The 15597-nt window shown below is 44.0% G+C and overlaps 1 protein-coding gene across 4 annotated transcripts in view; it reads right to left on the bottom strand.

Moving 5' to 3' along the window:
- Positions 1-15597, bottom strand: part of RBM33 (RNA binding motif protein 33) — a 119044-nt gene that overhangs the window by 21761 nt on the left and 81686 nt on the right. For all 4 annotated transcript variants that reach the window (XM_014532259.1, XM_014532260.1, XM_014532261.1 and 1 more), the window contains 2 exons: positions 14821-15102; positions 10891-11541 (listed from right to left, as the gene is read on the bottom strand). In XM_014532259.1, coding sequence (XP_014387745.1) covers positions 10891-11541; positions 14821-15102 — 933 coding nt within the window. The remainder of the gene's footprint in view (positions 1-10890; positions 11542-14820; positions 15103-15597) is intronic.

Here is a 15597-nt window from a genome sequence, read left to right as displayed (position 1 = left end):
TTTTATCCTCTTTACAATTGAAAACTCCAGGCTCTGGGTCACAGAAAAAGTGCTGGGCCCTATTGTCCCCCCTGGTAGGGGAGGCTCTTCCACTCCCATGACTGCTTCCAGCTTGGCTATGAAAACAAAAGGACTAACCATCATTCAAGTGAATTAAATGAAGAACAACTATGATAATGCTGCATTTTTGCAATTTTTTCTAGAAATCATGCTGAGCACTCAAGGCTTAACGATAAGTTATTACATTTTGTAAGAAAAAGGTGTGTTTTTTTTTTTCCCCAGGAAAACCAAGATGGCAGCATAGGTAAACACTGGTACTCACCACCTCCCACAACCACATCAAAATTATAGCTAAAATACAGAGCCATCATTCAGAACCACCTGAAAGCTGTCTGAATGATAGTCCAATAACTAGAGAAGTAAAGAAGAAAATACATTAAGACCGGTAGGAGGGGCGGGGGCGTGGAACAAGCTAGTCCAGCACCCACATGTGGCATTTTTTTAATCTGAGGGATATCTCCAAGGCCTCCCATGAGAAGCAGGGGGTCCCAGCTGCACAATCAGACCCCCAGCCCAGGGAAGAAAAGCCCCTGTAACTTTGGGCTGTAAAAACCAGGGGGGGATTGTGGTTGAATGACACAGAGATTGCTGGAGTCCCAGGTGTTCCTCTTAAAGGGTCCATGCACAATTTACACAGCCTTGCTTCCTCTGAGCTCCAGCACTGGAAGGCGGCTTTGGGGGGATTCCAGGGACATACAAGAGGAACTAGACCAGTGATGGTGAACCTTTTGAGCTCGGCGTGTTAGCATTTTGAAAAACCCTAAATTAACTCTGGTGCCGTGTCACACATAGAAATTTTTTGATATTTGCAACCATAGTAAAACAAAGATTTATATTTTTGATATTTATTTTATATATTTAAATGCAATTTAACAAAGAAAAATCAACCAAAAAAATGAGTTCGCGTGTCACCTCTGACACGTGTGTCACAGGTTCGCCATCACTGAACTAGACTGTCTGGCATTGGGACAGGAACTCGGGGGCAGTTTTCTCCCAGACAAGGGTGCTCGCAGGGGTCATTTTTCCTGTACTATGACCTCCTCTGTCACAAAGCTGACTGACAGCCACATCTGAGTTTCCATCAGTGTGGCTCACACTGTTCACTCTGCCCTAGTGATTCCCTCAGGCTCTCCCCCATCCAATTTGTTGTCCCACCCAAGCTGTTTGAAGCAGCTTTTCCATATGCTCAGGCTTCACACATTGCTAAAATCTCTTACACAAGCAGCAGCTGGAGTCAGCGTGCCCCAAACTTATCAATAAAAGGCCCAAGACCCAGCACTAGCACCAGCCTGCCTTGCATCACAGCTGGGCCTCACCTGGGGACTTCTTAGCCCAATACAAGTAGCAGCCATCTGCAGATCACTCTGTGGTTCCTGCTGGGTGACCCGAGGCAGTGGCTGACTTTGCACCTCCCAGGAAGCCCCAGAGCCAGTGTACCCAGTAGATAGCTTCAGATCATACCAGATTATAACTCTACCATCCACAAGCAACACACTCAAGGGGCAGGCTCAGTGAGCACCAAAGCCCCACTAAAGTAAGTCCTGCTCCATAGGGGTGTATACTGCACAGCAGCTCTTTCATTGCAGACACAGCTGGTCCTCACAGCCAATTGGCCTGGAAGTCAATTCCTCCCAGTGACACCAACAGCAATCAAGGCTCAACTACAACAAGACTGCACACAACCCACACAGGGGCACACCCAGAGTGCCCAGCTCAGGTGACTGGGGAGGCTGAGCTACTGGACGCTATAGGACACCAACTACACAAGGCCACTCTACCAATTCCAGGAGACATAGCAGCTCTACCTAATACACAGAAACCAACACAGGGAAGCAGCCAAAATGTGAAGACAAACATCACAAATGAATGAAATGAAAGCAAGCAAACTCCTGGATACAGAGTTCAAAACAATGGTTATAAGATTGCTCAAGGATCTCAATGAAAGCTTCAAGGGACTTAGTGAGACTTTCAAGGAAATTAATAAGAACATCAAAGACATAAAAAAGTACCAATCAGAAAAAAAGAATACACTAACTGAAACAAAGAACAATTTATAAGGATTCAAGAGTAGAGAATTCTGAGACACAAATTAACGATTTGGAATATAAGGAAGCAAAAAATAGCCAATGAGAAGAGCAGAAAGAAAAAATAATCTAAAAATATGAAGATTAGTGTAAGGAGCCTCTGGGACAACTTTGAGTGTACCAACATTCGCATTATGGGGTTTCAGAGGGAAAAGAGAGCAAGATATTGAAAACCTATCTGAAGAAATAATGACAGAAAATTTCCCCTAACTGGTGAAGAAATAGACCTACAAGTCCAGGAAGAGCAGAGGAACTCAAAGAGGCCCACACCAACACACATCATAATTAAAATGCCAAGGGTTAAAGACAAAGAGAGAATCTTAAAGGCAGCAAGAGAAAAAGCAGTTAATTACCTACTGTCGGCTGATTTCTGAACAGAAACTTTGCAGACCAGAAGGGAGTGGCAAGAAATACTCAAAGTGATGAATAGCAAGGACCTACAATCAAGATTACTCTACCCAGTAAAGCTGTAATTTAGAATTGAAGGTCAGATAAAGAATTTCACAGACAAGAAAAAGCAAAAGGAGTTCATCACCACCAAACCAGTATTACATGAAATGCTGAAGGGTATTCTTTAAGAAGAAGAAGAAAACGAAGACGAAGAAGAAAAAAAATAACAGATCTAAAATATGAACAATAAAATGGCAATAAATACATATCTATTAACAATTGAAAATCAAAATAAATAAGCAAGAAATCTAATGAACAAAACGAACTGATGAATAAAATAGAATCAGAGGCATGGAAACATGAAATAGACTAATGAATCTCAGAGGGAGGGAGGGTAGAGGGGAGGGAAGAGATTAAAGTGGTGAAGGCCTAGGATAGGGCAGGAACTGGGTGGAGGGGTACAAGGGGGGAAGAAGGGGGACATCTGTAATACTCTCAACAATAAAAAATTTTTTTTAAAAGAAAAGGCTTTTTTTCCCAAATGAGAGAACAATTCTTCCTTTTCAAATTCTTACCGAAAATTTTTAATTCCAGAGTTATTTCAGTTAATAGTTTGGCTGGGAAAGAGCCAAACTATTCTTCACTAGTTGTGGCCAGACTCACACAGGGACAGACCAAACTGAAAGCACACATTTATTTAGGAATCTTCTAGAACTTAGGCATATAGTTATAGCACTGAAAGATATAAATTAAAAAATGCTGTCGATTCAAATCAGAAATTTCAGAATTCTGTTATCTGAACATAAGGAAATAACTGGTCATCTGTGGATGGCAGATTTGTTGTAGTCCAAAAAAGTGGTTGGGGTCCCAGGGCAGCCTTTTGTGAATTCTCCCTCCTATAAGGCCTACCCCACCATTCCTTCCACTGCAGTGCGTTTAGACATGATTTTAAATATTTCACTTCCTTCAAAACAGATGCGAAAAAAAGAAGTTAGGGCCCAGCAGGCATGGCTCAGTGGCTGAACATCAACCTATAAAACCAGGAGGTCTCGGTATGATTCCCGGTCAGGGCATATGCCTGGGTTGCAGCCTCAATCCCCAGTGTGGGGCAAGCAGGAGGCAGCCAATCAATGATTCTCTCTCATCATTGAGGTTTCTATCTGTCTCTCTCCTCTTCCCTTCCTCTCTGAAATCAATACAAATATATATTTTTAAAAAGAAGTTTGGTCTATATTACACCAAACTAGAAATATTTTGTTTTTTTCCCCAAAACAATTATCTTTTAATGTACCATAAAATGTATTTTAGAGTCGTTTTTCTTAAATATAAAGAAAGCTTCCTGAATTAAGAAAGAGTAGAGAATACTTTTTATCAGCTTAATCATTATAAAATAATGCAGTCTGTAGCCACCATCATAAGCAGGACAAATTTATTTATAACGAATGGTTTAAATGTACAGATAAAAAGGCCTATTGATACTGTCAGGGCACCCTGCAATTTGACAGATCAAATCTTATTTTCATTCTTAAAGCCCATGAAGAAGTGATATCACTGACTTGCATTCACTAGTGAGCAAATTGATTAATCCTTCTCTATAGAAATCTCAACTCTTGATTACACCTATCAGACACTAAGCAGCATTATTCTAGAGTGACAACACTTTGACAAATTCCCCAACCATTTTTCTCAGCCTTTGTGGCCCTGCTAGGTTGTATTAACCCTGATGAAAAATTAATTTTCCTTATCTTCTCCTAAACCCCAAAGTCCAAATCCGCCAAACTGGCAACTCTTTCTGTAAAGGTATTATGAAAACCTCTACAAGATTAATTGCATGTCTTCAGGTGACATTAAATTAATTTCTGTACTCATGACAGACACTTGATACTCCGTCCTGAGAGGACAGATAACATTGTCAGGACACACCAAAGGACAGTGGTTGGGGTCCCAGGGCAGCCTCTTGTGAATTCTCCCTCCGATAAGGCCCACCTCACTGTCAGGGCTATGCACGATCTCACAGCCCCCAGGCCTCCCCGCACAGGTTTCTATTAACCACAACAATGCTGGGCCTCCCCCTGTAATCTTCAGCTCACTCAGAAGCTGGACAACAAATGATATGCATGCTATACGAAGTTCCTAAATGCAAACACATTTAAGGCTCCATTTTGTCTTTGAAGGATAAATGCTAAGGAGAAATAAGCAGGCTAACATTCTCATTCAGGCTCCTTGGTCAATTCCCTAATTAAAGCTGCAGCCTGCGGTGAGAACACATCCCTTTGGCAGCGTCCACCTATTCTCTGCGATAAGCTACCCGGCACATGGCGAGCACACAAGTATTTCAACAAGGTCCATCTAGAACGCTCCCCATAATCTCGGAGTGGGTCCACATGGGCTGAGCTGGGTTTCCCGGAGAAGAACTCGATAGGCACACACACTGGATCTGACAGCAGGTGGCAACATGGCACAGAGACTCAAGGGCTCTCTCTCAACATTCTCTTTCCCTGAGATTTGTTAGGTTTGGGGAAATCTTTAAGAAGCAAAATTAACTGGCCTTTGGAGGAACAAAGCAAAGCCCTGAGCCTCTGAGGGAGTCATACCCCGGGCTCTCCAATTCCTGCCACATGAGTCTTGGTCTGAAAAGGAGACAACTGCTAATGTGGGTTCCTCCAGCCACAGAGCCATGAACTCAGACTCTTCCAGAGAGAGCCCCCATCCCGCGCCCCTACAGGGGTGAGGCCAGGCTCTGCAAGGCAGAAGCTTCCTGCCTGCCCTGGCTGAGAGCAGCAGGCGGGCAAGGTGGGAGTTGGGGTCGCACGTCCTGAGGTGCCTCCCCACTGGTCCCTGCCCCCACCCACACCAGAGCAGTGTCTTTCCACTCAGTTTCCCTCACTGTCTGATCGTCCCATCACAGGTCTGTCCTCTGCCACCTCATGTCTGACTGCCTTCTCCTGGCCCCGGAGTGGCCTTCCCAGTTAGAAAACGGGCTGTGGCTTCTTTCCCACAGGAACTTTGCCCGCACTCTTCCCCTCTGCCCAGAGGGCCTTTTCCTTCCGTGCTCTCAGGCAATCCCACCTCCTCTCACGCAGTCATTTCTCAGGTCTCCCTATCAGACACTCAACACCGGCTGTCTGCTGTGACCTGCAATGGTGACACGCTGGAGCCTGCATAGTACCTGGGGGCTAAGGAGCTGCTCTTTCTTTGCAGCTGCACACAAAGCTCCTCAGCCCCAAGTCAGGTCTATTGCGACAGCCACCGCCAAGTGCACCTCCACCCCTGCCATGGAGGGCAGGGCCTGAGACCTCCTCAGGACACCCTCCTTCCCTGCAGTACCTTGACCTCAGTCCTGCCAGAAGAACATGCCTAACACTAACCCTGGTCCACAGAGACTCATTTTAATATTTAAATAGTGGTGTTTAATCTTCTTGGAATTCTCACACAAGGACAATCATTCAAAAAATGAATTCAATGCAACAGAAAGTATTTTCTACTCAGGTTGATGACCTATTTCAAGAAATGTAATATACAAAAGAATCCAACTCTTGCAGGAGATCTCTTGATTCACCTTCAGTCTTGGAACTCACCATAGATGGATAGACATGCTGATAGGGCCCAGACGCAGTGACACCCAGCGAGCAAGTCTGGGTGTTCTCCACCAGGAGGACACAGGGCTACTGCAGAGCTGAGGCTCAGAAGCCATAAGAGGAACCTAAAACTCTGCACCAAAAAGCAAGGGTGTGTCTAAGGAATGCTGGGGACACTCCCAAGGACAGCACCAGCGTACCAGGGCACTCCCATGCCAACTGGGACCATTCCAACACCCAAATAAATAATGCTAATAACAATTCATTGTATAAATAAGAATTCAAAGCCCATGTTGCTGTAATAAATGAACAAATAAATAAGTGAGGGCAAAGAGAAAGCTACTCCCGCAGAAACATGACAGCTAACAAGCAGAAAGGCAGCGCTGGCCCTAGAAATGTCAATGCTGCTAACACATTGCAAATCCACAAGAAATGGGATCGTTAATCTCAAAGCTCTTCCCATGAATTACTTATCAAGTACAAAGGGTAAGACTATAGTTTACAATAGAGAGACTTGGGAGACACCACCTGACTCAGTGATCAAAGTGCCAACACCGGACAAACCAGCGGTAGGACTCAGTGAGGAGGACACAATATCCTTCTGTATGTCCCTACTAAAAACACTCGCCTGACACCCATCATGAGGGAATGGGAGACAAAGCAAATTAAAGGGCACTCGACACAATATTTAGCTAAGTCTCCTCTTTAACCCTTTTCGGTCCAACGTGGAGGCTGACTCGACAGACCAGGAGCCAGGAGCAGGTCCGTCGAGCTGAGGTCTAGTGAGACAGATAACTTCAACATTCAATCCCGTCAATTAATTTGGAATAGACTGTTTGAATTCCAAAAATAAAACTGGACCGCAAAGGGTTAAAAATGTCTGAAGAGCCCAGCCAGCATGGCTCCGTGATTGAGAGTTGACCTGTGAACCAGGAGGCCAAGGTTTGATTCGTGGTCAGGGCACATGCCAGGGTTGCGGGCTCAATCCCCAGTAGGGGGCGTGCAGGAGGCTGCAGTTACTCATCCCTCACATCATTAGCAATTTTGATGGCGAGCCTATGACACGCGTGTCAGAGGTGACATGCGAACTCATTTTTTTGGTTGATTTTTCTTTGTTATATGGCATTTAAATATATAAAATAAATATCAAAAATATAAGTCTTTGTTTTACTATGGTTGCGAATATCAAAAAATTTCTATATGTGACACGGCACCAGAGTTAAGTTAGGGTTTTTCAAAATGCTGACACGCCGAGCTCAAAAGGTTCGCCATCACTGGACTAGAGACTGAGGTTCAGAAAAATGAAATAACTGTTCAGGGTCCCAAGGGCAATTAATTATAGACAACCATCCGAACCTGGGCCAGCGTCAGGTACAAATGCACTCTCTCAGTCCTGGGGAGGGAGCCCTTCAACCTCTATGCTCCGTGAACAGGAATTTCCAAATGGCCACACAATCAGGATTCAAGAGAGAGCCCATGAAGAAAGTGAAGAAGGACTGCGAGCGGTAAACCCAGACAAGCATGGTCGCCAGGACTGTGGAAACCAACAGCAAGAAAGAAGCCACCCTGAGCTCTTTGTGAAAGGCTTCCTGCGCCCGCCATGCACTCATTACAACCAAGAGGAAGAACGATCATGAACTAACGTCACTTCAAAGATAAGCAACGGAAGAGCAGACTAAAAACCTGCCTTAAGTCGCAGGCTCTTTCACTTTTCAAAAAACCCAATTTAATAAAATCTAAAGATAAGTTATTTGATTGTAAGTAATGTGATATAGAAACTGACGGAAGAGAACTCTGTGCCGAAGCACCATCACCTCACAAGTCCAGCACAGAGAACCACCTGAGGAGGCTGGAAAGCACCTGCAGTCTGTGCTGGCCTGAGTGCGAGGCGCCTCTCCCTCACCGCCCCAGGGACACACCCTGACTGCACTTTCAGGAACAACGCTGCAGACTGGCTCCTGTCCTGTCCAGAGTCAACTACTTGGACCAGGAGACCACTAATGCAAAGAGTAATGTAATTAACTACATCGATGCCAGCCTAGGTCAGAGAAGAATGAAGACAGTGGTTCTCAACCTTCTGGCCCTTTAAGTACAGTTCCTCATGTTGTGACCCAACCATAAAATTATTTTCGTTGCTACTTCATAACTGTAATGTTGCTAAAGTTATGAATCGTCATGTAAATATCTAATATGCAGGATGGTCTTAGGCGACGCCTGTGAAAGGGTCTTTCGACCGCCAAAGGGATTGCGACCCACAGGTTGAGAACCGCTGAATCAAGGAAATAAAACAGACTCCCAAGTAAACCTCTCTAGGAAACCTTATAAATATGATACTTACTGTACTTCTGTACTAACAGGATGTAAAGAAGCTCATTAAGAATGTACAAGAACACAGAAATTAATTATATGAACTAATACTTACCAATTATTTAGTTAGTTATGAACCTGAAATGCATAAATAATACCCTGCACAGGTACAGTACATAAGCTGATCCTCCCAAATGCTAAGACCCTGTCAGAGCCTCACTGGAGTTGCCAGTTCAGACCTGGGCTCACGGCCTAGCCCAGGGCATTAACGCCACAGCTGACAGGAGAAGGACCAGCAGGGACAGAAATTAAAGTCAGAAGAAATGTGCACACACAACACTTAACAGAACTGTTTCTTTTTGTATTGCCTGAAATAAACACAATTAAGAATATGCTCTCGTAGAAATAGTTCCTACCCACACACACTGCACACACACACACAACCCTCGCCATTAGAAAATACTATTTATTCCAGTTCAGAGAGACACAAACAAGGCATTTATCCTCGGAGAGTTGAAAGTAGCCAACATGCTACTAGAGGAGCTGTTGGGAAAAATCCTCGTGGAGATTGCAGACAGGTTGGTTAGTTAACTTACTACTTAAGAATTAAAAAGAACTAAAAAGCTACTCCAACGTTTGGCAGATAGTTATTTTCATGTAAAATTCTTCTGTTGTTTTTCTGTGTATTGTAAAATTATATAGCATAGTTTTAGAACAGCGGTTCTCAACCTGTGGGTCGCGACCCCTTTGGCGGTCGAACGACCCTTTCACAGGGGTCACCTAAGACCATCCTGCATATCAGATATTTACATTACGATTCATAACAGTAGCAACATTACAGTTATGAAGTAGCAACGAAAATAATTTTATGGTTGGGTCACAACATGAGGAACTGTATTTAAAGGGCCAGAAGGTTGAGAACCACTGTTTTAGAATATAGAATGATATGAAAAATATTTTTTACACTGTAGAAAAGAGAGCAAAAATTTAACTAGCTCAATTCTTTGAAAGGAAAGGTGTTGATTCATTTGCAAGCTGTTCTTCGACATGGAGCTAGCTGAGCCCCCAGCTCAGCTGCCAGCCCACCAGGACCCGAATGCACTTGGCTTCCCTTCTTACAGCCACAGCCTGCCCATGGAGGCCACTGGAAAGCTCTATTCCCGACCTTGGCCCATGAAAGTGAGACACTGACCAAGTGTGCTTAAAACAAAGTCAAAAGCAAAGGGCCACAGACACTGGAAACTGATTAACTTTTGAGTTCTCATCTAAAAATAACAAAGGCATATAATAGTAAAATAATTTGATGGAATATAGGCCATCTGCTCATCAACATTTTGAATCACCATGAATGGAGGTGAGAAAAACAGATTCAAGTAAAACAAAATTATGGGTCCTATTATGGAATTTCTAATTCATATTACTCTATCAAAAGTTTTAGTCTACAAGCCCAGAAATAAAACCAATTAACACTGCACTATGTAAATAGCTCACAAGATGTTCCCAAATGGGCACAGCACAGGACATAACACCACACGTGCCCCTTCACGGTCCTCTGTGCACTGTCCTCCCCGGAGGGCCTGCAGGGTACAGGCTGTGGTCTGTAAAGGCATCACCACTGGCCGGCTTCCCCTTCCTTCCTCAGTTTATAGACAAACCACACACACCAGTACTGTGACAGGACAACAATTGTACGGACCACCCAGAATATGCTGCGGAATCCTGTCAGTACAGCAAGGCTAAGCCCCCCTCTATAAAAAAGCAGGTATCTACACATGGCTTCTTGAAAGGACAACCTGTGCCACGGACATCTGTCTGCCTCTGTTCAAGAACTAAATTGTCCAAACCGGGCTGGAAAACAGCAATGACTGCCTTAACCTTAGGGAGAGTGATCTAAAACGGCCACTGTCACAGGGAGACAGACAAAAGTGTGCTTGCCTCTGACCTGCAACCCAGGTACTTGCCCTTGACTGCGAATGGAACCCGTGACCCTCAGGTGTGCAGGCCGAAGCTCTAACCGCTGAGCAACACCGGCCAGGGCCACCGTGGTTGCACTTTAGAACTCTGCTCATCCTGTTGCCCCTGAATCTAAAGCTACACACGAGTCACTTGCTTTGTGGTAAAGGAAATTTTGTGTTTAATTCTGTGTTCATAATAGTACCACAAATTATCCTCAAAAAGAATCTAAAACTGAGAAAGGTCCCTGAATCTAAAGCTACACACGAGTCACTTGCTTTGTGTAAAGGAAATTTTGTGTTTAATTCTGTGTTCATAAGTGAAGGACAGAGACAACTGAACACCATGGTCAGCACGGACACTGCAGCTCTCACACCAGCTTCCCGAAAGAAGGGCTGGTCCACGTGACTGTACAGAAGCAACCTACCTCCCTCTGCTCACACACCTGCTCTGGGAATGAGGGCATTCTAAGTGAAGGATGCAGAGATTCAAGAGGCACAGTGACCTCGTCAACTTACCCCACCTGACAACTTAATCACCCTGACTTTGGAGCTGACATGCGGCCCATCTCCGCCACCGCTGTTTGCCCGGTGCATGACAGTCCTTTTGGCGCCAGGCTTGGAGTCAGGGGGCCGGCCCTGGAGGGCTGTCACTCGGGCGGTCTGTGCTGGGGGCGGCTCGTCCCCATCCTCGGGCTGTGCCTGCAGGACTCTGTGTCTCAAGTGCTTCAGTGGTTTGACTGGCTGTCCTGAATACTGCATGTTAGCACCAGGTGGCACAAAGTTTGACGTCTTCGGCTGAAGACTTGAAAGAGCAACATCTTGGTTTTTCACGAGAAGTCTGTTTTTCACATTCTGTCGGCCCTGGGCACCAGGGAAGGGTAGCAAGGGGTTTCCATTGGTGGGCAACGGCAATGGCAATGCCGGTGGCTCTTCCCGCTCCGCAGGGGCCCCAGTGCTGCAGAGTTGCTGTTGCTGCTGCTGTTGCTGCTGCTGCTGCTGCTGCTGCTGCTGCTGCTGCTGCGCCAGCCTCTCCAGTAGCTCCTTCTTCCTGGCTCCGGCCTGCTGCTGCCGGCGCATCTCCTTCTGCTTCAGGATCTCCTCCCGCAGGCGCTTCTGCTCTTCTATCTTTAAGCGGTACAGCCTCGTTTCTTCATCTTCATCGGGAAACTGGAACAGAGAACACACACGGCTTACTTGGCAGCACCAGACGAGGCGACCGTTCCAGTGTATTTCTACAAACTCAGAAAATGCAAAAGTATAAAAACCCTTTCATTCAAAATTTGAAAGACACTAAGTATAACGCCTTCCTCTGAAGAGGGGGAAAATTATGCAATAGCTAACTTAGAAAATCTTATCAGAATATTAAAAATGAAAGAATGTACATTTCCATTCATTTATAAGTCTGAAACCAATTAAACCATTCATTTAAGATATCAAAATATGTTTTGAATGGAAATAGCCACAGTAGGGGCCGCACTGTCACACAGGTTTTATCTGGCTCTTCTCTGACGAGCCAACAAAAGGTGGGTGTAAATGACCTGAAAGGGCCTGATTAGAACTATTGATTTTTCGTACAGAATTTCAGCCTGATCTCAAACTCATTTGTCACAGAATAATTGGTGGTAATGAACAGCACAAGTCAATCTCTCTGACCTTGAACTCATGCACTCTCCTCAGAATCAAAATGCTGTCAATGGCATTATTGGAATATTAATGCTATCTAAGGAAAGCTCTAATATGCCAGCCCCAGACCATTATGAGAGTCTACCAAAAAAAATCTCAGGAAAGTCTGGTAACTTTCACCAAAACCATGCAATAAGGAAAGTTTATTAAAAGTTAGGCACTTAGCCCTAGCCTGTTTAGCTCAGTGGACAGAGCACTGACTCACAGACTGAAGGGTCCCGGGTTCGATTCCGGTCAAGGACACACACCTTAGTTGCAGACTCAATCCCCTCTCCAATTGGGGCATGTCCAGGAGGCAACCAATCAATGTGTCTCTCTCACATCGATGTTTTTCTTTCTTTCCACCCTCTCTCCCCCGCTTCCCTTCCACTCTCTCTAAAAATCAATGGAAAAATATCCTCAGGTGAGGATTAAAAAAAAAAGTTAGGCATTTGTTAAAAATGGCAGTTATTTTCTTTAAAAGCATCACAGATACGCTCCATCCACAGATCCTTCACAAAAGATTGCAATAGGAATTAATCTATCTAGAGGTCAGCTATTAACAAACAAACCTTAAAAATTAGGAGTTAAAACCAAAATATAACTGCAGACCCTACTGGTGCCCCCAGAGCCCATGCACTTGACCTACAGGACAGAGTCGGGCCCTCATCAGGGCTTGCTTGTCATTTTAGAAGCAATTCTGACCAAGTCAGCTATCTAACTGAAAGTTTAGGGCAGATGTGAAACAGCAAATCTGGAGTCAGATGAGGCCACACAGGTAGGTGTAACAAGTAAACAGCATTGAAAAAGTGAGGGGCCAGGCCACTCATGGAGGAGCAGACAGCTGGGGAGTAGTGACAGGTCCAGGGTTCCCTGCCTCAAACGCAGTAACAGTCACTGAGATGTGTCCCTAAGCAACCAAGAAAGAGTTAAAGTACCAGTATGTTCAAGAACATAGCTGGGAATACTTCTAAATAGGTTTGTCCTTTATCGTATCATTATCGATTAAGTGAATGTAAGAAAATAAACTACAAAACAAATAGAAGACATTTTAAGATGTAAAAAATTTTACTTCTGGTCCATTCTATGTGCACAGAAAACTGAAAGCAAACAAATGAAGACACTGCGTACACATGGTCACCTGCAAGTTCCTTTCCACGCACAAGCACCTGGTTGGTTCTACAGAAACTGACACTGCAGAACCCACTGAATCACCAGTAAAGAACAGACAGCCATGTGCAGCAATGCTATGCCTAAAGGCCACTTTTGTCCTTTTATTTAGATTCTGTTGTTATAAAAGTGCATGTAACTTAATTTTTCTGAACCAGTCTGTGATGAGTGAAGAGCTGGCTATGTAAATTAAAAGCAGGATAAAATTTTTAGCAAAGATTTTTTATAAACTGCCCCAATCCAGTCTGTAAATCTAATTTTTTCATATATTTGATTTTAAAACCAAGTCACCCTTCTTCTATTAAGAGCTTATTAAATGTCAACTCAATATTTTGACTTTATATTGACACTTCTGATTAGTAACACATTACAACTGCTTACAATTTATTAGCAGAAAATCTGACTTCCCTCCAAATTTAACTATTAGTGTTGACTGGTTTTTATATAATTAAGAAAACATGACTTGCCTATATTTTTATCAAAGGACACTCTTCATGACATTCTTTTATATTAAGTTAACACATGACACTAATTTATAATATTCTACATAAATTTTATCAATACCATATCCCAGGCACATGCACTCAATGGCTAAAGAAATTGAGGCTTGTGAGAAGTGAAGTGTGAAGTGACTTGCTCAGGGAAATGGTGTTGGCGCTGGTGGGTCATTCCAAGGGTGTGCTTCTCACCTATGCTCCATTAGACACCTCGTCCTAGTTAGAACCCAGGACTTACAGACACTGCCCACGGCATGTATCTGTACTTCTGGCAACAGCCTAGGATTAAATCTTGACTGCACAGAAGCATGAGACAAGCACAGCCATTTCTTTTCCAGGAGACCAGTGACACAGATTTTACCAATACTTAACAAGAGCTAATTAAAAAGCTCAGGACCAAATCTGTACTAACACCACTACACAAAAAAATAATCTAGCGGCCACAACTCAATCAAGGTGCAAATAAGATCTCAATTGGAAACCATGTTACATACCGACTTGCATTTACTCTTTATTCTTATATTTATACCTACTGGAAATCAGCAATAATAGCACAGGTCGAAATAAGCTCCCCCCCCTCCCCCAAAAAAAATCTACTTAAAGGTTAAAAAAGTGGTCCTATCTTCTAGCCGTGCACAGTGTAAAATGGTCCACATTGAGAACCAGCTAAGTAACTACACAGCTCACGGGCCAAATCTACCCTAGCATTACTCTGTCATCAAGCTTTACTGGAACACAGCCACCTCTGATGATGCTAGAACTGTCTATAATTGCTTTTGTGCTAACAATGCAGAATTGAATATTATGAGAAACAGGTTGGACTATCAAGTCTGACATTTTTATTATCTCAACGCTTTAAGGACTTGTTTGCCAACCCCCAACATAAACAGACTCTATAGCATACAATTTTAACTGTGCAAGTGCATAAATACCATCTAATATCAAAACCAGTGAGAATGAGGGTGTATGTTATATGAACATGACCGTGAGGTTAAAAGAAGGACCTAGTTGAGAAAAAGTGGTAAGATTTGGTGATAACTCGCCAGATCAGAGTGAACTCAGGGGTATAAATGGATTATAAGGCTTCCTGTTATTTTTTAATAGCAAAGAGTCCTACCTCTGGTTCTGCTTTTGCTTCTTCCTTAGGTTGACCCTCAGGGCTAATGGGCTTGGCCTTCAAGTCCGTCTTCCCCTGTGTGTTCCTAGGCCCAGGTCTCAAGGGTGGTGACATGCTGTCCATCGGCTTTCCATGAGCACCAGGGGTGGATGCACCACGACTGTTACTCAGTTCCATGACGTGCGAGGGCGCTATTGGTAACTCACGCAAGTTACTGTTTCTGGCAGCAGTTGGCTGCAGCTGCTGCATTGGCCGTTTGGTTACATTCTGAGACGTCGTATTCTATCACAAGAAGACATAAATTCAAATTACAACAAGAAACTTGGGAGGACCACAGAAAGGCACATTAGATTATTAGATAAAAATAGTTAGAAATCATTCTAATTAGTGACTTCTCTTTCAGGGGCAGACACTTCTCCCATCCATACTTTTTTCAAAATGAATGTTCCCTGCTCAGTGCGGAAGCACACCCTGCTGGTAAGGACTGGGACCCCTAAGGGGGTCACACTGCTAACAGACAGACAGGCTCTGAACTGTGGACTCACAGCAGGGCACTGCAGGTGGGGCTTGAGTCTGGGGACAGAGCCAACAAAAGACTCCATCTGCACAAGGAGTTGGCAGCACCATTTTTACTGGGTCCCCTAAGTTTACAGTGGACCAAGCAAAGATTCAAGCATTAAGTCAGTGCCCTCCCTGGAGGAGAAAGATACCCGTGAGTTTTCTCCAAGAGGAAACACTTGGTTATGTCCATCCTTGGGATTCTTAACAGAATCCCAA

Source organism: Myotis brandtii, unplaced genomic scaffold (genome assembly GCF_000412655.1).
Source record: "Myotis brandtii unplaced genomic scaffold, ASM41265v1 scaffold868, whole genome shotgun sequence".
Lineage (NCBI taxonomy): Eukaryota > Metazoa > Chordata > Mammalia > Chiroptera > Vespertilionidae > Myotis > Myotis brandtii.
The sequence above is the reverse complement of the archived record's forward strand: the minus strand, read 5'-3'. Positions and strand labels throughout refer to the sequence as shown.